This window comes from Corvus brachyrhynchos, unplaced genomic scaffold (genome assembly GCF_000691975.1).
Source record: "Corvus brachyrhynchos isolate BGI_N302 unplaced genomic scaffold, ASM69197v1 scaffold84, whole genome shotgun sequence".
Taxonomy (NCBI): domain Eukaryota; kingdom Metazoa; phylum Chordata; class Aves; order Passeriformes; family Corvidae; genus Corvus; species Corvus brachyrhynchos.
In genome coordinates, this window is record NW_008237434.1 from 2,018,525 (window position 1) to 2,038,912 (window position 20,388).

Below are 20,388 nucleotides of genomic sequence, written 5' to 3' on the forward strand. Positions count from 1 at the left end.
CGGGAACGGGGTGGAAGCCGCCTTCGGGGCGGCCCTGAGACGCTCAACAGCGGCGTGGGGCAACTGCAGCGGGGCTGGGACTTGTAGCGGCTCTAATAGAGGCTCATGGGAAGGAGCGTTGTTAATTAGTTGTGAGCCTAGGGGTGCCACTTTAGAAATAACTAATTCATTTATTTATTTTTAATTCTGGCCGCCTTTTGGGTTTTGGTTTTTTTTTATTTTATTGTTGGAACGTCGTGATGCCAACTCAGACACACACTTGAGTCGTCAGAGAGGCATGCTTCCATCGGCTGTGGTCTGGTCCAAGCCTGGTGGCGCATGCTTGGATGCATCAGGCTGATTGTGTGCTTCAAATCTTAGGAGGTGGTATGGCTATAGAATCATAGAATACTTTGGATTGGAAGGGACCTCGTCTAGTCAGCCTCCCTGAATGAGCAGTGCCATCTTAAACTAAATCAGGTTGTTCAAGCTCCATCCAACCTGACCTCGAATGTTTCCAGGAATGGAGCATCCACCAGCTCTCTAGACAACCTGTTCTAGTGTTTTAGCATCCTCCTTATATGTAGTCTAAATTGTCTCTCTTTAAGTCATGGTGAGTTTTCCACGTGGTGGGAAGGAGTGAGGAGAAATTCAGCATCTCATTCAGCTCTTGCCAATGGAAAGTTAGAGCTTTACATGGGTTTCTGTGGAACTGCAGTGTAATAGAGACTGGAATATTTATTAGAACCTCTGTCCTCTCAGAGACTTTGTAAACCTTCCACCTCTGTATGACCTCAGGCCCTCGATTGGCAGTGTGAAGATAAGGGCACTATAAAACAGTTTGGGAGAACTCTGTTTGACAATAGACACAAATGGTACTTGCTTCTCACTTCTGGTGCTGTAACACAAGACTCTTACCATCTGCTAGTTCCCTTTCTGGTGTACAGCTGAAAGGCTGCACATCATGTTTCTTTTAAGGCTCAGCAAAGGGAAGAAGGACATGGTCTGTTCTTGGTGCTTTTCTGTTTCTCATGGGAGTTGGTTTTTGTCTGAGCACAGCCTTCTGCTGGCTCTGCCTTGTCTGTGATACACTGGTGAGCAGTGAGTTCAGTCCTAGCTGGGCCTGAAGGATGTGGTGGCGAAGGCTTCTTTGCCTCTGAAGTCACAGATTGTCTGCTGACGGTCAGATTGTCTTGTGAGTATGTGCCCCCATTTGAAAACAATTGCCAAAGAAGTCAGCAGTACAAAATTGTTTTGAATCGCAAGACCTGCAGTTCCATTTCCTGTCCCAGGGTCTGATTTACAAGGTCCTGGCACAGCAGTTTCAGTACACAGAGCTTGTTAAAGGGGTGTGGGCTGTGACAAACTGCTTGCACCCAGAAGGCCTGAACTCTAGTCCTAGAGTCGAGCAGTCCAGGCATAAAGCAAGGATGCATCGCATGCCTTGGTATTGTACAAAAGTTTTTTCCTTGGAACGCCGGGGCTTGGACAGTAGTTAGGCATCACCATAGATGAAAAGGATGCTCTTGAATTATGCAGAATTAATTCAGAAATAGCTGTTACAACTGTTTGGATTGGTAAGAGATTGGATGGTACAAAGGAAGAAATAGTAGCAGTTGACAGTGTTTGGATTGTGTTCATATGCTGGCATGATACTGTGATATTCACAGTATTACCAGCATTTTTGAAGAGCAGGAAGGTGTTGCCTATGGAAGGTGACATTTTAAAAGATTTGCCATGTGATTATGATACTTGGGCATTCCTTATTTTAGGATAAAGTAGCTTTATGGGCATTAGCTTATTATCAGTCTAAATAAGGCAATATAGAAACCGTGTCCTGCTGTTGTGAAAATAGCAGAATTTACCAAAATTTCATGGAATTACTTGGGTTTAGCAGTAGGTTTACTGGTGTGAAAATTGCCAGAACTTTTTGAGAGGGCACCCTGAAAGTCCCAGGAGTTGTTGCTGTGATAGATTAAAGGCTCCGGCATAATCCATCTTCACCTTCAGTAGAATCAAATTATTCTTGCCAAGATCATAAAACTGGTTGTTGATTGCTCATTCTATCAGTTGCTCCTTCTTTTTTTCAGAACATTCACTTGCCTTTCAACCTCCTGCCACTTATGCCAGGAATACATTTCACTGTCCAGGGCATTTCATGTTCTTGTGCTTTAATGCTGTTGAGAAGTTCTGTAGGTTATCTGGGATCTTCCTTGCCTTCCTAGATTTTGTTGATGCCCATGAGTCTCAGGCTCATTGTGTGGTTGACAATCTTGTTGACCATACATCCAGTCTGTGTGATTCTTTTGCACTGCAAAATGGGACTTTGCATCTCTGTGCCTTCCATTTTTTCACACATTTGTATGATGCTTACAATTAAGTTTTTAGAGTTCTGTTTTTTAGAGTTCTGTTCTGTGGAAAAACCAGGATCTTGACTTCTGAATAGTTTCAGTTTATTGGTTTGGCACCTATTGACATTCTGGCTGGGCCCCTCTATTCTTGTAGCGCTGCCCGCAATTGTCAACCTTGGAGTGTTTCCCTGTTCAGTTGTTCTTTTGAGGTACGAGCCAAATGCAGTGCCTGTAACCCTTGGGTGGTGTGCCTTAGGCTTGCTTTTGGACTGAACCTGGGACAAGTCAAGAGGCTTTCCAGCATGTGGTCAAGGTGTGACTTTGCACAGGTTTGGTTTGCGTGAGTATCTGCTTGACATTAAACTTCAGTTATTGAGTTTGAATGTGACTGAAATTGTCTGTCCTCTGCTTTGAGTAGGAATGCCCATATATTGTGCTAAATTGAATTAAGGGAACACAGCCCAACTGATTTTTTTTTTTTTTTTCCATGGTAGGAGAAAAAGTAGAGAATTTTATCTAGCCCTGCTTTCTCATGCTGTAGGTTCTCCTGATACATCACTATTGGGGAAGAATGTGCTAGTGTGACAACTGGCAGGAAAAGTGATGTATGCAAATAACTCTTAAAAAATGAAACATGATAGTCAGTGGTGTAGAAATAACATGCTTCCCACCAAACCCATGGGTGTGCATGCAGGCACACCCTGCATGAGAGAGGAGCAAGTGTTCTCTCCTCACAGCCTACAGGGCAACTTGCATCTTTTATGGCTTTGGTGTCAGAAAAGTTGCTGTTTCAATTGAAACGTGAAAACTCTTCCTGTTGATGTGGATAGCAAAACAGCTCCCCTCAGGCTTTTCCTTTTTTTCCTTGCCTAAGAAGGTGGAATTCATGGGGATACTGCTTGAAAAATGTTCTTGTGACTGCTGGGGACCTTGGGTCCCTTACTTTTCCAATAGCTCATGTGACTGAAATAGTTTTGACAACCCTACCAGCCTCTGTCACCCTCAACCCTTGGTGACAGACCTGCCAGCCTCCACAGGCACATGTGAGCTGCCTGCCCCTGGTTCTGTGGGAATGGGATCTCCATGCAGCCCAACACATCCGAGTATGCCCCTGGGTGTATTGGTGGTATTTTGTCTAATTTAGGGAAGGAAATCCTGAGAGACGTGGATGTCTTGAGCTTTGGACTACTTCTGCAGAAACATAGGGTTTGTTACTCTGGCAGTTGTTGGATTGTGTGCCGTCTGTAGCGGGGAAGGTTTGCTGATGCTTTTGAAAAGTACCTTGTAGGGGTTTTAAACAACTAAGTGTGTTTTATGTGCAAAAATAAATGAGTTCAGTAGACATAAGATTTCTTACCAGAAATAAGACTTACTTTTTCAGCAGCTGTGAATTATTTTCAGTTTTTACTAGACTTCTGGTATTTAGCCTTTTTAACAGGTATTTTTAAAAGACAGTGTTTCTCACATCTGCAGCATTTCAGCTGTAGAATATGTTGAAATATTTTCCCTGAGCAAGCTTGGAATGTTCATCACATCTCTGCCTTTGTGACTTTTTTAGGGGTTTAGAGGCAAAAAGATCCTCTCCTGGAGTGCCTGTGTCTTACAGGTATTTTGAGTAGATTAACATTTTGACATTTCTGTTTAGACACTTGGTGTATATTAATTTGTTGACAAGAGTTGAAATCCTAGGCTCTGATGCTGATTGTAGATCAGTTTCACAATGTATTTTAATTGAAAGATGAAGATGGAAATGTCTGTGGCTTCCAGGACTACACAGTAAATGACAGTGAATGAACCCATCATGACAGAGATGCTTGCTGCAAGCTTGCCTTTGATGTCAGTGGACTTTTTCTGGAAATAAACTTGGCTTACGATTTCAGGTGTAGAAATACAGGATTTCAGATGTAGAAATAGTCTTGTTAGGGAAGATTCCTCATGAGATTTCCCTTTCTAAACTTCTGGAGTATGTCCACCTTGTGTGTGTCAGGTGTTGTCTGTTATTAATGTAAGCCCTTCTGGTAAAATGGGGACTCATCAGTGACCAAATTGAGATTCTTTGTAGTCAGGCTATGGGGAGCAAGTCACAAACTAAAAATCCTTGAAGCTCTGCAATAAGTTAACGTAAATCAGTACCAGTACCTTAGAAGTTGGGAATGCAAAAAAATAAAGTTTTCTACGGGGAAAGAATTTTTTTGTTATTGTTCATAATCAGTAATTACAGCCCCTCAATGACTCCTCTGGTGCAGATGCAGAAACAATAGATGAAGAAGAAGAAATCAGGCATACAATAATCACAGCAGTGGCTAACAGCTGTACATTAGCACAAGAACTAATGCAGTGGCTCCTGGAAGCAATTTATTCATAGCAGTGATGCCCTCAGCTCCTTGTATGTTTTTCCATTAAAATGCATAATGCTTCATTTTTAACACTGTTCTGTTCTGAGTGAATTCTGTCACAGCAACGGAAGTGGATTCTGGATGTTCACTGTAGGAGGTAGGGGTGAGGGAATATCCAAAGGGGTTTGGATGTGGACAGCGTGGTTTTAGCAGCCATGCATTGGGTCATGCCATTATAGACCTGAGAAGAGTCAGTTTTTCAGAGATGAATTATACTCTTGCTCGAGCAACAGTAAGTTGGTTTTGTATCAGCCTACATCAGTTTTATAAAAGCAGAACAAAAATAAAATTAGGCTCATGTTCACCCTTTACTGTAGCTTATTTCAGAGAGTGATGCTTCAGTGGAGGTACTGCTTGCTCTTTTAATGGAAGTCGAAATTTTTCAGCAACATTACTTTTGGAGAATGAGCCTCCTTTGGGTCATTTCCCTTGGCACAATTAAACTTAAAAAAATGAAAAAAATCATTATATGGGGCCATGTGTGAGCAACCTTGGTTTTCTGTGACAGTGGAAAACAGCAGTCTGCTCTTGGTTCTGAACTTCATCTCTGAGGTGTACTGTTGAATATTCAGGGCTGGATAACAGCACTTTCAGATGAGGAGTTGGTCTCTGACCAGGCAGTCATTGATCTCATGTTCCTGAGAGTTAATGAGAGGAGTGGGAAGTCTCTGTGTGGCTTTAGCAGACAGCAGAGGCTTGTTTCAAGTTAGTGGTGTGTATGAGATGTATATGTGGTCCAGGGGATGTAAGAGATGAATATCCAGATGGTGGTGAGGAATGCAGACGCTTTTCTCCCTGAGCATTTGTGTGACTAGCAGAATGGTTTTGCAGGTGATACTGGGATGTGTAAGAATGTGTTCTGAAGCCTGGCAAAATGCCTACTTCCTTGGTTTTTACGGCTTGATCTGTTCATCCATACATATACCAGATCCTAAAGCAGCCCATGTGGGAACTGTCTGAAGGCTTCCTTACTATCCTGGTACATGCAGAGGCTTATCTGAAGTATTTGGTGTGAAGTATATGGCCCAGTGGAATGTTTGGATGTGTGTTAAGAGTCTCCTAGGCTGGGACTGAATTTCTTGAACTCTGAAGCTGTGACCTTGGTCACCTCGGGAAGGCTGCTGCCAGCCCTTGGCTGTGCTTCCTCCTCTCCTGGTGGGCCACATCAAAGGCTTCTAGCAAAAGGGAAGTGTACTTGGTTAACACATTTTCACTTTCTTACCAAGTGTCACAGGAGAAGGTCTGTGACAGTACTGGCCAAGGAGAATGACTTGCATTGGTTTTATTTTTGGAGTTAGTTAAGTGTCTGCTAAAATCCATGAAGGTAGTGTGGGATCTAACAGTAAGGTTTCTTTGTACTTTAGCACTGTGTTGTGTTTGAAGTTGTGTTCCTTAGCTCTGAGCCATCATTGCTCTGCAGGAGGGGTGGTGGGTTTCCCCATGGGTAAAGGTGCCCATAGCTCCTGCTTGCAAGCACGAGGCACACATGTATTTTTATGTCACTGAAGTACTTTCCTTGTGGAGTTGAACACCGTGTGTCGCATCCCCTCCCTAGTCCCAGATCCCGAGTCTGTATTCAGGGATTAAAACAGTCTATACAGAATTTTCCTGGAGTTTAGCTGAATAAGGTACAATTTACACATAACATATTTTGTGGTATGGACTTGTACTTGCTTAGGAATATAAAAATAAATTGTACTTTTGCCAATTTGAGTTTTCCTGTTAAGTTGGTGTGTGTGACTCATATTTTCTGTCTTGTTTTGAATCAGAAAGAGATACCCAAGGATGTGGCCAACATTTTCAATGCCCCCAGTGACACTGAAGATTTTCCAGGGTTCCGAGATGATGCTTCCAAACAGAGCTTCTTGTCAGAGAACCGCTATGCTAGTTTTGATTCCCCGGAGTCTGGAAAAGAGGTAGGAACAGATTGCTGTAGTCCAGTTATGCTCTTGGGATGCAGTTGTACTCTGAGTCTGTGTCAAAACTGTGTGAATTATAACTCGCACCATAACCCACAGTTTGCAGTCCCCATATTAAAAATAAATGTAAACAATCTTGGTATCATTTTTAGGGTTTAATGGTTGCTTTTGAAAACTGCTTCATAATATAAAAAAAAAAATGGGTTTCATTGGAAGGTGAGTTTAAGTGAAATAGGTTAGTAGCAAACAGGAAAAGAGAATTACCATCCTGGATACTTAAGACAGTACAAATACATGATATTAGACAGGCATTTCAGAGTATGCAGGTATCTATTCCAGAAGTTTCTCCATGCTGTCTCTGCACTAAAATCATGTTTTAACAGTGGTGACGCAGAGAAACCATCAGCTCCTGCTGCGATAGTGCGATTTGCTGGTTCTTTGCTCTCTTGATGGTGAAGCACAATGATTTGATATTTTTTCTTCTCTGATTTGGTAGCTGGAGATACCAGCTGAATTAATAAGAAAATAATAGAGCTGGTGTGATGTCTTGGGTGGCAAAAAATTTAGTTTTTAGTGTGTTAGAAACTTATAATTACATGCTTGATAGACATGAGCTAATGTGTTATAAGATACCTTCGTCCTTTGTGCTCTTGCAGAGGTCCCTCTGTTTCATTAGTTAGAAAATGGATTTTTTTTTTCTTCTGTTTTCCTAGCCCATCAGGTCAGCTCCTGGTTACGAGGTGCTGATGACAAGAAAGATGATTAGTGTTAGCCAAGAGACAGAATAAGGCTTGTACAATTATGTACTGCTTCTGAGCCTTTATAGGCAAGTGACCCCAGGAGAGCACAGAAACCTTTTGGGGGTAGAGCCACAGTCTGTGCTATGGAGAAAGATTGTGTCAAAAATGTAATGAAATGTACTGGATTCTAAATTGGTTTATAATCTTGTTGCTAGACAGCAGTACTGGTAACTTCAGAAAACCAGGAGGTAGCTTGCTCTTGTATTTGTGTCTTTGTGGGGAGAATCACAAGGGTCAGTGGGGAGAGGTGGTGGTGGAGGGGGAAGCCTTGTGTGGGAGCTTCTGCCTGCTTGGGGATTGCAGACACCTGACTGTACTTTTCTCTCCCTTGATTTCCCAACTTGTGAAATAGAGTTTATGATAATGATCTCTTCTGCAAAGCATTTTAAAATCCTCTGATTAAAAATGCTGTGGAAGAGCTAGGTACTGTTGGTTTAACATGCATTGCTGAGAATCCCAGTGAGACTTGTTCCAGATTTACAGCTGCCACTGCAACCTTCCTTACCATTCCTGTGTTTCCCTTGGGATGAGTATTATTTTAAATCTCAATTGGTATTGAATTTAATTCCCTTAGCACTAAATGGTACAATAAAAATACCCTGAGTTCTATCCAACTGCAGCATAATCTGCAGTCCTTGCACACCAGGGCCCTGCATCAGGATGACCATCATCTGGCATTCATGATGCCAAACACCACTATTGCTGCAAAAACCCATTGGTCCTTGTTGTGCAGGAAACGAAAAGGTTTTGGTGTGAATGGCAAAATGATGGGAAGATCAGAAAAATTCAGCAGTTCTTGAGAAAGGAGGCAAGGTAGCTGCCCTGCTGGGGTGGCAAATGGGCTGTTGGTGCATCAGGTGTTCCCTTGGATGCTGAGGTGCAAATGAGTTAACAGGTAGTGACCTCTGTGTGCCTGCTTTTCCTCAGGGCTTTCTGCAGTCCTGCTCCCATAACTTCTGTGCTTCTGCCAAGTTCCCACAATTTCTCCAATAGGTATCCCTGATGTGTGTTTTACCTGGTGTCGATTGTTCTTCGTAGATGAACAGCATAGCTCTGGGTGTGTTATTTTTAGTTACTTTAGCTAGCAAATAGCATAGTTCCCCCCTCAACCTTAATTGTGGAATTTCATGAAAACACAGAATACATAAAAACTTCAGTTTCCTCCAAGAAGTGCAATTTAACTTTAAAGTAACTTCCCTATTGTGTTTGTTCCTTTCTCAAGCAGCTGCACTGCAGCTATTAACAAAAGAATAAAGTAATTTTCCTCAGAGAAAACTCATTACAATTACCCATAATAATTTGTAGATATTTAAGTGTAAAGAAACAGCATATGCGGTGGCTCCCCCCTCCCATTCCCCTCTAAGTTTTTCCACTCATCTATTGTATCTTTTTTTCACCAGATATTATCTTAAAATAAAGAAGTGTGTAATTAAAGTCATGGAAGGGAAGGAATTGAAAGGAAGAATAAAGATATTTTGCAAATGCGTTGTATTAAAGGTCATTTTTGTTTCTTGTGTGGGAGGAAGAAATAACAGAGGAAAGTTGGGGAAACAAACTTACATGTTGCTGACTTTGAAGCAGCAGGTGTGATGTGAGCATGGGTTATATTCCTACCAGGAGCAGTCTTTCAAGAGATTAACAGGAGCAAGTTCAATAGATGGTTTTCTACTAGTTCTTATTGGAAGTATGGAAATATATTTCTATTTGGTAAAAGCCTTGTGTTTAATTGGGATGTAATGTACATATCAAGAAGAGTGTTTTAATGACATCTTTTTACTTCCTGGTCTATAGGCTGAAATTGAGGAGAACACATGTGAATGATAAACTGCACCAAAAAAGCAGAGAGTTGAGAAGTTGAAAGGTGGAGGGACGTTACTTAGGCTAGTCAAAGCTCTGTGGATTTGTGTTGATATTGGTCAGTTCAGTGATGGTGTAACAGCATGAGGAGCAGACCCCATCTCTCATTTGTATTTTCTTCTGTTCAAGGCCTGGTTTTTTACATCCAGAAGAAAATATATAAAACAACATGTAATTTACATGCAAGAAAACTGATAGTTTATTTTTATTGGGTAGTAATGAAGAAGGGGAGGAAGATGTGAAGAAGAAAGTTTACCCCACAACAAGTAGCTCAGTTAAAGCCCTGTCCTCAAAATGAAGAAAAAGAGTCTTGCTAAGTTAAAATAACTCAGTGTTGAAACTCTGAATGTTGTCTTCTTGTTGTTTGTTTCTTTTGACAGGCTTTGCCTGCAAAATGCTTTCACAGTATGCTAGCTAGTTGGCACTGTCTTGACCCTCAAAACCTGTTTATTGTGGCTGTGTGAATACTGTCTATCTGACTGTCTCTCACAGCTATGGAGTGGTATTTTTGCAGGGGCTCCGGTTTCAGTCCAGATACCTCACTGAAGAGCTGCGGAGGATTTTCACTGAGGACACCGACTCTGAAACGGAAGTGTTTGAGGGCTTTGCTTCAAACGAGGTGCATGTGAACAAGAAAGAAGTTCTGGTAAAGGCAGTCACACCTACATGTGAATGTATATGTTGATTTCTTTTTTTTCTGTCTCTTCTGTGTAAACCTCATGTTCTAGTAGGAATCTTTCTGATACACTGTGATGTTCTTTCTTCATGCTGAATTAAAACATGTTGTCTTAAAAGAGAAAAAATGCTTTATTTAATATAGCATCACATATTAGAAATGCTTCCACTGCTTGTAGATTGTACTGGGCAAGATTGTTCCTCTGGAGACAGCCATGTCTCTATCTTAGGCAATACTAGTATGTAGATGTTTTCTTGATCTCTGCACAGGCAGAAGTTGCATACTGTGAACTTCTGAAAATTTGTTAATGTAGGTGAATGTATGATGGGTGGAAAGACTGCTGTCTAGAACTAGTGATTTAAAAATGACCTCCCTTGTGTCAGAGCCAATAATGTAACATGGGATTTTTCCTGCCTCTAGATGGTGGAGTCAGACTTGAGTGATGAAGAACGCGATAATTTATTGGGTAATGAGAAGGAAGAGGAGGAAGAGAAGAAGAAGTTTTCCCCCAAGAGAAGAAGCTTTGGCCTTCGTGTTGCTTTACAGTTTCCCACCAGAAAGTCATCTGAGAAAAAAGTGCCTGAACAGGCTTTGTCTGACTTACCTCTAAAGGACAGTGAATCTCTCACACCTCTTTCAAAAGAAATAAGCCTCAAGCGGTCAGACAAAGTAGAGGGCTCTGCTTCAGAGTCTGAAGAAGACATTAAGGAAACACAGGAGGAAAGTTCCAGTGCACTGCTTAAGAGAGCCATAAATATAAAAGAAAATAAAGCCATGGTAAGACTTAAGAGCAGTGTTTTGTTCTCTGACATTTACATACAAGTACTTACTTTTAGCATACTTACCTTTAGCTTGTGCTGGAACTTCGGGAAAATCTTATGGTGAATTTTTCTACCTGGGAAAACCCTAGAGGACCCTCAGAACTCAGACATTTACCCCTAAAATAACCTCAAGTCAAATTTAAAACCAGAATAGAACTAAGCATTTTTAATGTGGATGTGAATGAAGTTACAAATGACCAAGTTTTGCAGCCTTATATTCAGAACATGTCAGAAAACCCGCTGGTCCTTTCAGGTGGTTTATATGGTGTCATTTGAACAAAAGTGTTTCTACTTTTTGTTTGTGTATGACAAATCTGCTGCAGTTACTGATTGGAAAGCCAGCTAAAAACTGCTGAGGATGATAAATGTGATTTTTCAGTTGTGTGGGATGTGATTTTTACAGTAATGTTTTACTATATAACTGCTGAACCTGTGTGTAGGTGCGGAAAAGAGCAACTGATATTTCCTAATGTTTTTTCCTCTATTATCCAACATGCCATCAGCTCTCTTTAATTATCATGCTGCTGTATAATCCGAACTGATGTTCAGTCTTTAGTAGCTCCTTCAGTTTTACTGTGTTTCAGGAAGAGTTGCAGCTGCCAAGCACTCCTGGGGCTCAAACAATACCTCTTGGTGTGGGCCTACAGCTCGCTCCTGTGTAAAAACTTGCTTCAGCGTTGTACCTGCGTTTCTAATCTGTCATGTGTCCCCATCCCCACTGCTGTTGTGTTGGTCTTGCTGCTCCTTGGTCCTTCTTACCTTCCACTCTTCCTTGCAGTTCAACCACTGTGAAATTCACTGGCATCCTAGGAGCAGTACTGTAATGGCATTAAATAGCACTTAATAAATGCTACACTGAAGTATTTACTGAGAAATACTGTATTCAGCTTTTAATCTCTTGATGGCTGTGGCAATCTCAGAGCTAGCAGCTTGGCTCATCCCCACTTCCACTGGCTTTTCAGAAGTTAGCCTCATTCTGGAATTCCAGAACAGGTCAGTGTTTTTTTTGTACCTATCAGCCACTGCTTCTGTGGAAATGTTCCTCCAAGACAACTCATACACACATGCATCAGAACATGCATGGGGGGAACTGCCAGTGGGGCTTAGTTGCTCTGTGACTTTGTAATGAGCGTGTACCCAGTGTCTACCCTGCTTAAGGGGACACTGAGGTCTCTGGCAAAGAGCACAGATGTATCTACTGTCAATAAAAGCTCACTGAGAACACCTTACTGTCTTCTGGCACCCTGTCTTTCTTTTCTCCCTCCTATCATATGAACTGAATTTCTCGTTATCAACCATTACTATGTTGTAATGCACTCCTTTGGTGCTGTTTTGACAAGATACTATGTAAATGTGGCTAGTTCTAATTCCCAGTAAAAATTAGTGGGAGCTGTGAAGTTAGTATTGTTGGCAGAATTCTTGCTCATTCAGGAGTAAATGAACCCCTTTTATGAGCCCCACTTTATTTAGGTGCTTCCAGAAAGGTTTAATGTACATGCTTAGCTATAATTTGAAGTGCATGTGGAGAGTGGATAGTAGGTGGTGTGGCTTTTTTTGCAAGTTGCAGTGAGTTTTCAATGTGACATCACTTGATTCCAGCTTGCCCAGCTGCTGGCAGAACTGAATTCCATACCGGACCTGTTCCCAGTGAAAACACCTGCCTCGACTCCTTCAGTAAGTTCCCGGTACTGGTTGGTGGTGGCAGTAATTTTTGTTAGACTTAGGATTAACAGGTTTCATCAGAAACTTTCAGCAGTTTGTTCTGGTTTTCTTCGGGTTTGGTCGCTTCATTTTTATAGATTTGCTATTGGTTGGGAAGTACCATGAAGTTGAACCATTTAACACAAACTGGAATGATACAGTAGTTATTTCAACTGACTTTTCTCAGCTTTAAGCAGAGGAGTGTCAACCCTTCTTTCTCTGTAGAGTAGCATTTTCCCATGTATCTTATAAACTGAAAAGATTTGAGGAAACATTGAAGGGCCGTGTCTTTGGTAGATGTCCATGCAGGACTTCCGTTGCATGAATTCAATCACACAGTAACTGGCAGGTGTGAGAGTAGGAAGAGGGTATCTTGCACCTCCCAAGAATCTCCAAATTAGGAATCTCGAACTAAATGAAGCAGCTTCTTAATGCCCTTTCAGTTTAAAAAGTTTGAAAGAAAATTAACTAGAATTCAGATTGATCCTCAAGTTGCATATTCCTCAATGTTCCTCAATTGTGTAGTCAGATTGTGGGAAAATCTGAATATTTAGCTACCAAAGAACAGTGAGAACTAGCTTCCGCCTTAAGGTGGCAGCCTGTTAAATTTTGGTGTAGTTCTGTGATGTTGACTGGAATGGAATTTGGCGTGATGGTGTGGTGTTTTAAAAGTAGCAAAAAGGTATAGTTCGTAGGGAGTGTAATTGGTGGGGTTTGGCTTAACAAATAACGAGTGGGAGAATGGCAGATCAATTCATGATAGTACAAGTGTGGTACAGAGATTTTCAGATTGTTCCTAGTGTTTGACACTACAGGCATAACTGAAAAGACAGACACTGTAATTTCCTTCTTTTTCTAGAAACAGAAGAAAACCCCAAGGAGGACTTTTTCTGAAGGCCAGATAACACGTCGAATGAACCCAACCAGAAATGCTCGTCCACCAGAAAAATTTGCCTTGGAAAAATTCACTGTGTCGGCTGTCAAATTTGCAGAACACATCCGTAGCTATAGGCAACAAAACCTCTTGAAGAGACTCAGTGTGGTATTTGCCAGATTTTGATATCCCTAGTAGTCAGGAACTAGGAAACATTTAAATTGTTGACCAGCACTTAGACCAGATGTCACATCCTACACAAAGTTATTGAAAATCTTTGGTTGGGATTAGCTACAGAGAAGTTATCTCCAGGCCTTTCTGTCTCATCTTTTACCTGTTAAGTGGGTTTTTTTTGTGACCAGTGTTATTCAAGCATATAAAGGCATTTTACTTGTGGTCCGTTATTTATTCTTCATCTGGAAATTATTAGAGCCTGTAATGTAGAAGGCCTTGGAGTGGCAAGGCAGTAGGGTGATGGAGGTGACAAAGCAGATCTTCTCTGTTACCAGACTCAGAAAAAAAGGCAGAAATCCTCTGGAAGTAACAGAGGGAAGATGTGAGTTACATGGCTGAACTGAGTATGAATTAAAGGAATCTGCACCAGCAAACTGGTAATGTACAGGCTAGCCATTGAAAAGTTGCAGGTTTTACTCTTCCTATTTTTAAAAATCTGTTTTTTCCCCTCCTCTAGCTTATGGTGGTAATTTGTCTTGCTTATATTTTCTGTATAGCCCTTATGAGGAAAACTCTTTTGAGTTTGAATTCTTACAGGCTGGATCCCAGTACTGCTTGTAGGAACAAGTGCTGGGCACAGTTGAAACATTATAGAGGGAACTTGGCTATTAGAAGAGGAGTAGCACTAAATGAGAACTTAGGCTGGTAAATTACTGTGTTGGATGGAACAGAACTGATCTAGAGTGAAGGACAAATGAGGTCTTCAGAGACAGGTATGGGGAAGGCTAAGAATCAGATGAGATTTATTCATGAATAGGAGTCAAAGAGAATGGTATTTAGAAGGAAAAAAAGATCACTTAATCGTGAGTGGAGTACTCTTCCAAATAACAGGATAATAAGAAAGGGCTGAGTATGGCAGGACTAACCTAAAACTTCAGTAGAGGTTTTTTTTGCAGCACATTAGAGATTGTTATTGGAGAAAGAAACTAGAGAACATACAAGGAGATTGAAGGAGGAAAGCATGGGAAGGCAGATGATCACAGTTCCTTATTTTGAGAGGGAAGAAATGGAGTATTAAGAGTTACAGTGGAGGAGTGCAGGGAATGCAAAGAACAGTTAGCAGTAAAACATGTCAGGGATTTGTGCAAATAGAAGTAGTAATGATGGAAAGGAATTAAATAAAATGAATAAAAAGTGTAGTAGAGAAAAGATTATGGAGGAGAGGGAGAGAAACAGGCAGTGATTTGGAAACCCTGTTCTTCCAGTGGTTGCCTGAGCCTGTAGTCTGCCAGCTCTGGACTGGATACACATTGTAAATGAAGGAATTTGTCACCAGGTGTGGTGACAGAGACTTCATGACATCAGACAAACAATACATACTGAGATGAGTTTGTTTAGCAGGGGGATTGTGGAGTACGCAAAAGACGGAGATCATCAAAGTATTCATCTGATCGTCCAGTAGAAGATATAACTGAGGAGGACTTGGACAACATTGCAATCGCTGTTAGAGACAAAATCTATGATAAAGTTCTAGTAAGTGGTTGCCATATTCTTCAGTGTGTCTGTGTGCTTGAAATGAAAAGTCTCTCACTGTTTCACTGGTGTTTGCTAAAAGGTGTCCTTTCCTGAGGCTCTGGGGAGTATAGCTCATCGTTATTATGGCACACAGTACAGCTTTGAAAGCTTTGCCAGACTTCTGTGGGCTTGGCTGTGGTGGTTCATATTCCCCACTGGCTTTTTGCCTCTGAGAAGAAGTGGTTTTGTGCCACAGAGCTATTAAGTTAAGCTTGCTATAGCTATTACTTGCCCCTGGTAAGAGTTGGCATCCTTTTTATCTCTTTCACTAATAAAAATGTTGTGTTGTACCATTAAATAATAGTGATCCCTGCTGTTCTTTGTACCCCCAGAAATGACATTTTTATACATGTTGTGCAGTTTCCAGAGTTCTTAATGGAACTCCTTCCTTGCTTTCACTGGATATGGCTATTACTGATTATCATAAAGATCAGCTTACCATGTATTTCATACTTCATGGTATTGGCAAAGATGAGTTACAAGATCATTTTCTCAATAGTTTAAGGTTTTTCCTAGAGAGAAGAAAGGACCAGAGCTATGACATGAGGCTAATGTAATTTGAGACTTCCAATGCAACTGAAACTGGGCACTGTCTGTAAAACTCCTAGCGTTGCTATATGATTTATCATAATGACAGAACTTGCTGTTCACTGTTTAATTTGACTTTGGTTTGAAGTTTGTGCTTATTATTAGGGAAGTTCATCAATGAGCATTTAAGGTGTCCTTCATACATATGTTTTTCTCTTCCTTTCCACCTTTAGGGTAGTACTTGCCACCAGTGTCGACAAAAGACAACTGACACAAAGACAATTTGTCGCAACCAGGGCTGTGGAGGAGTAAGGGGGCAGTTCTGTGGACCATGTCTTCGAAATCGATATGGTGAAGATGTGAAGTCTGCTCTGCTTGATCCAGTAAGTATCATTCTTGAGCCTGGAATGAAAGTGTAATGAATACAGTTTTGTTAGTGATCTGTGATGATAAGAACATGCTCATGGTAAAATGGTGTTCAAACTTTTTTGCCAAGAACAGATGTGTAGTACTAACTAATGACTGATGTGGTGGCCCAGTGTGGCAGTGGCTGCTCTGTTAGCACCTGTGCTTTTATGTGCAGTTGCTGAGCAGCTTGGAGATGCCTGACTTCATGTACCAGCTGGTTAATTCAGTCCCAGGAATTGTGCCGTACCAGCAGGCAGGTAGAGCCGAAGGAACTTGTCACAGTGGGTATCCCTCTCTTTCTAGGGAGTTGACTACAGTCAGCCTGGCATAGAGTGAATTATCCTTAGGCATTATAGAAGACCTCAGTCTATTTGAAAATCAGTACTGAGCACATCAGAGAACCTGAGGCTTCAAGAGTAAGAAGTATTCAAGCACTTAATAATTCCTCTAATCCTGCAGAATTTGGGAAGTGTTAATAAGGTTGGCTGGCTGGCTGACAGAGGCTTTTAAAACCTCTGAACAATCGCATGGTAGGGAAGCTGTACTCATATTTTTCGGAGCAACAGGAAGGCAAATATAGCATTTTTCATAACTTGCTTTTACCCCCCTCCCACACTCACGCCCCTGCAGGCCTGGATCTGTCCTCCTTGTCGCGGGGTGTGCAACTGCAGCTATTGCCGCCGGCGGGATGGGCGCTGTGCCACCGGCATGCTCATCCACCTGGCCAAGTTCTACGGCTACAACAATGTCAAGGAGTACCTGGAAAGGTGAGAGTTCTGCCCTGTGCTGATTCCTTTTTAAACTGTTACAACCCTTTAAATAACATTTGACTTCTTGTGCCCTGGGACAAATCCTGCATCTATACAAAAGAAGTTTCTTGGATTTCAGATTTTCTCCTAGGCTGAAATCAGCTTCTTTAAAGTGAGGTATATGTAAAGTGAGGTGTATTGTACACAGACAACAGTTGTTTACACTTCAAAAATGGAAAGACTTTTGCCTATTTTGAAATCCCTCTTGGTTGGTTGAAGTGTATAGAAGTGCTGTTTTGGAAGTTATCATCTTCAGCAGTGGAAATTTATGGGGGAGCTGAGTTTCCTAAAAAGCACTAACACTGTTTTCTCACATCTTCTAGTTTACAAAAACAACTGGCGGAGGACAATTGACAACACTGAACTCAAGCTGTGCCTGCAACTGGTTAATATGTTAACAATTTTGACTTCAAAAGTTTATTACTATGTTTTATATAAAATAGAATTGTAGTGTATAGCATATTAATTTCTGTATTGGGAACTTTTTGATTGATATGGTCTTATGCAAAGGATCTCTCAGGAAAATGTTTTGGTAGAGAAATCTACGTGCACAGACCTATATGTTAAATGAAACGGCACTCTTGAACCTTGAGTGGTTAATTTTTAACAGAGCTACACAACCACATGATGGAGAGCTTGGTCAATTTGAGCAATATTTTTATTTATATAATTGTGCAAGTTTGCAGAACGGGTGTTTAACAACTGCCTTCAAGGCATCCCCGTCTTCAAAGAAACAAAACACCTTTGTCTACCAACTCGACCATAAAGATCCATTTTTCCAGCTTTGCTTTCTGGACCTGTTCAACCACCTGTAGTTTATAGAACTTGTTCTTGCAAGGAAGGAAAGGGTACTTTCATCGAATGCCATTGTATTCCAGCCAAAGCTGATGCAATCAATCAGTGGGAGAATGATTTTTAAAAATTTTATTCCAAAGTGCAATTATTCACTGAAACATGAAAGTAGAAGAGTGTTAAAAAAAAAATTAAAAAATCATCCCAGTAAAAAAAGCCAACAAAACCTCTCACCAGCAGTTTTTGTGTAGTGCACCTGCTGCCTGAAGCATCTACCCAGCAGTTGTAACTGGTCTAAATCAGAGTTCAGGATTACTTTTTTTTAGTTACAGTTCATACTTAGATATTTTTTCATTTGTACAACCAGACGTTCAAACAACTTTGTTTAAATGCAACATATTTGTATTGCATGTTAAAGTATGTTAAAATTCTTGTAAGATAAACATTTCATTTTATGTAGAGAGAATAAAGACTGATCTAAAGAGGAGTATTTTGTGATTCAAACTACACCTCGATGCTGATGTTTCCCTGTAGGGTATGCCCAGCCACTGCCCTGGAGGGACATCTGCTGAGACCATTTACTTTCCCATAGCAGGTATAGTGGTGCTTGGAGGATCAATAATCATTATGTGGAGAAACACATGAACACAACATTGACAGATGAGGAAATAACAACATAGAGCACACAAGTGTTACATTAAGGATTGTGTTTTTGTGAGGCAAATCTCCTGCTCCAGCTGACTGTGAAAAACGTTTATCTCCTTTTGCTTTTACTGTGAGGCAGATTGAGAAAGCAGCACGTTTTATTGAAAGCTTAGTACGAAACTGCCAGGAGTAAAGCTATTCCTGCCAGAACCCATTTACTTGACTTCTTGATTTTCAGAAAGTCCAAACATAAGTTTTTGTCGTCCTGCTTTTGCTTTTATAAGCTGGACATTCATAATAATTTTTAGTTTCCCTTTGATCCAGTGGAATAGCCTTTAAAAAAATGTCTGGCATTGCTGAAGTCAATTCCTGAACTGTGCTTCTGCTATGGGCCCCACTGGGTCTCCCATGTGGTTCCCGCCGTAATTGTAGCACATGTGTTACATGGTGTTCTGTAGAGCAAGACCAGAATCATTTGGGTTTAAACAGTTGCTAAATAGTTAAGGCTACATTTGAACATACAGATGTAGTGTAGATTTTAGATTTGGTTGATTTAGATTTAGTTGGACTGCTGTGCATCATCTCTTTGTATGAATGCAGAGATGAGTACGTAGCAGCTGCCCAGACTGTACCTGTGGTTTCATCAACAGGCCCTTTTACTAAAAGCAGAGATTGCAGTGACAGGAAATTTTATATATGCAAACACCAACACCAGCCTAAACTGCACTCACAAGGTTCCTTGATACTTTCCTCATCTCCAGATGAGGAGTGAACCGTATTACCCTTGGACTGACAGATGTCTGAAAAAAAACCTCGGAAAAGTTGATGCTCACATTTCAAAAAGCACCATTCAAATGACATCCTTGCCATTGCTCCACTCCCCCACCCTAACTTTCCCCTTGGGGGTTTACCTGTTGTAGTAGCAACTCCTGTCCAAAAGAGTGGCTTTCTTTTTATTCGGGTCTGGTGAAGAGGATGAGTAAGGACAGTGATTCTCTAATTGCCTTTGGGAGTCACTCACCTTTCTCTAATGAGCTGTAACTTTGTTGACAGCTTTTCTAAGTTAAAACTAAAATCTCATGTTGACAGCAGGCTAGAATTGTTCCTGAACTAGATGCTTCAGTCTCAGGAAGATGCAGAATCAGAAGAACAATGTTTATCATGTGAAAGTTGTTACAAGAGGGGTTGCAGCACAAAAAGATGAGCATGGTTTCCATTCAGGGACAGCCTACAATCATATTACAACTATGGCAATAACAGACTGCTTGAAAATCCAGATAAAAGAATCTCTTTTAATTCTTATACCTTGCCTACCAAATTGTGTCATTATACCTCATGCTAATCACAGAATCACAGAGTATTCTGAGTTGGAAGGGACCCACAATACAGGTGTTCTCAAGTACTTCCTTTATTCGTGGTATGTCTCCCCAAAAGCTTTGTGTAAGTATTATGACCCAGCAAATAAAACATTCAGAATTCTTTATATCTGTTTATTTAGAATTGGCAACTCGGTCAAGGTGGAAGAAAAAAACAGGATAGATGATTTTTGTGGTGTTGTTTGTGGCTTTGGGGGTTTGGCTGGTTGGTTGGTGTTTTTTGGGGGGTTAGGTTGTGGGGTTTTTTTTTTAAATTGCAATAGTGTAGATTACTTGATCCAGGTTGCCAACATGTGGTAACTACTAACCCTATTCTGCATCTCTAAGAGCTGCAAAAAATATCGAGAAGTTCATTATTGTGAAATTTATAGTTTCTGGAATAGTCCTTAAGCTTCTGAACCTCAGTTACGTTAGAGCTGCTGCTTTACTACAATGCAGCCCTTGTTCAGACACACTTAACAGTTACTTAAATGCAGGAAGTATATTTAATGATTAGGACACCAAGCTGGTATGAAATGTAAAGTCACAGTGACAAATGCCAACAATCCACCACCATTCCTAAGCTTCTTGGTGCTGTTCATTGGGTCACAATGCTTTAGTGCAACTCTTGATGCAACTTAACTACTAATAGAGTTCCTGAACTGGGATATCAAGCAATTTAAGTTTATTTCTTACCTTCCATGGAAAGCACACAGATACAGTCTCTT

At 40.9% G+C, this 20,388-nt stretch overlaps 2 protein-coding genes across 3 annotated transcripts in view; one reads left to right on the forward strand and one right to left on the reverse strand.

The window, feature by feature from the left end:
- The first annotated feature begins 6,141 nt into the window (after positions 1-6,141).
- On the forward strand, positions 6,142-19,788 carry CDCA7L (cell division cycle associated 7 like). Of its 2 annotated transcripts, none has more exons than XM_017731196.1 (9): positions 6,142-6,642; positions 9,817-9,948; positions 10,399-10,755; positions 12,399-12,473; positions 13,360-13,542; positions 14,950-15,081; positions 15,885-16,034; positions 16,690-16,826; positions 17,192-19,788. In XM_017731196.1, exons 1-9 carry the CDS (start codon positions 6,385-6,387, stop codon positions 17,220-17,222), a joined length of 1,455 nt encoding a protein of 484 aa, XP_017586685.1. In that variant the 5' UTR covers positions 6,142-6,384; the 3' UTR covers positions 17,223-19,788. The 2 variants fall into 2 exon arrangements, with proteins under 2 accessions (XP_017586685.1, XP_017586683.1); XM_017731194.1 differs by having other exon boundaries at positions 6,144-6,642; positions 14,947-15,081.
- Positions 8,668-20,388, reverse strand: part of DNAH11 (dynein axonemal heavy chain 11) — a 108,820-nt gene continuing 97,099 nt past the window's right edge. The window contains 1 exon segment of the mRNA XM_017731169.1: positions 8,668-8,681. The gene's annotated coding sequence lies outside the window, so the exon portion shown is untranslated.

Coding starts and splice junctions, on each gene's coding strand:
- CDCA7L (XM_017731194.1), top strand. CDS start 6,385: ATGGACTTGTACTTGCTTAGGAATATAAAAATAAATTGTACTTTTGCC. Junction 6,643..9,816: donor CCCCGGAGTCTGGAAAAGAG/GTAGGAACAGAT, acceptor GTATTTTTGCAG/GGGCTCCGGTTTCAGTCCAG. Junction 9,949..10,398: donor TGAACAAGAAAGAAGTTCTG/GTAAAGGCAGTC, acceptor TCCTGCCTCTAG/ATGGTGGAGTCAGACTTGAG.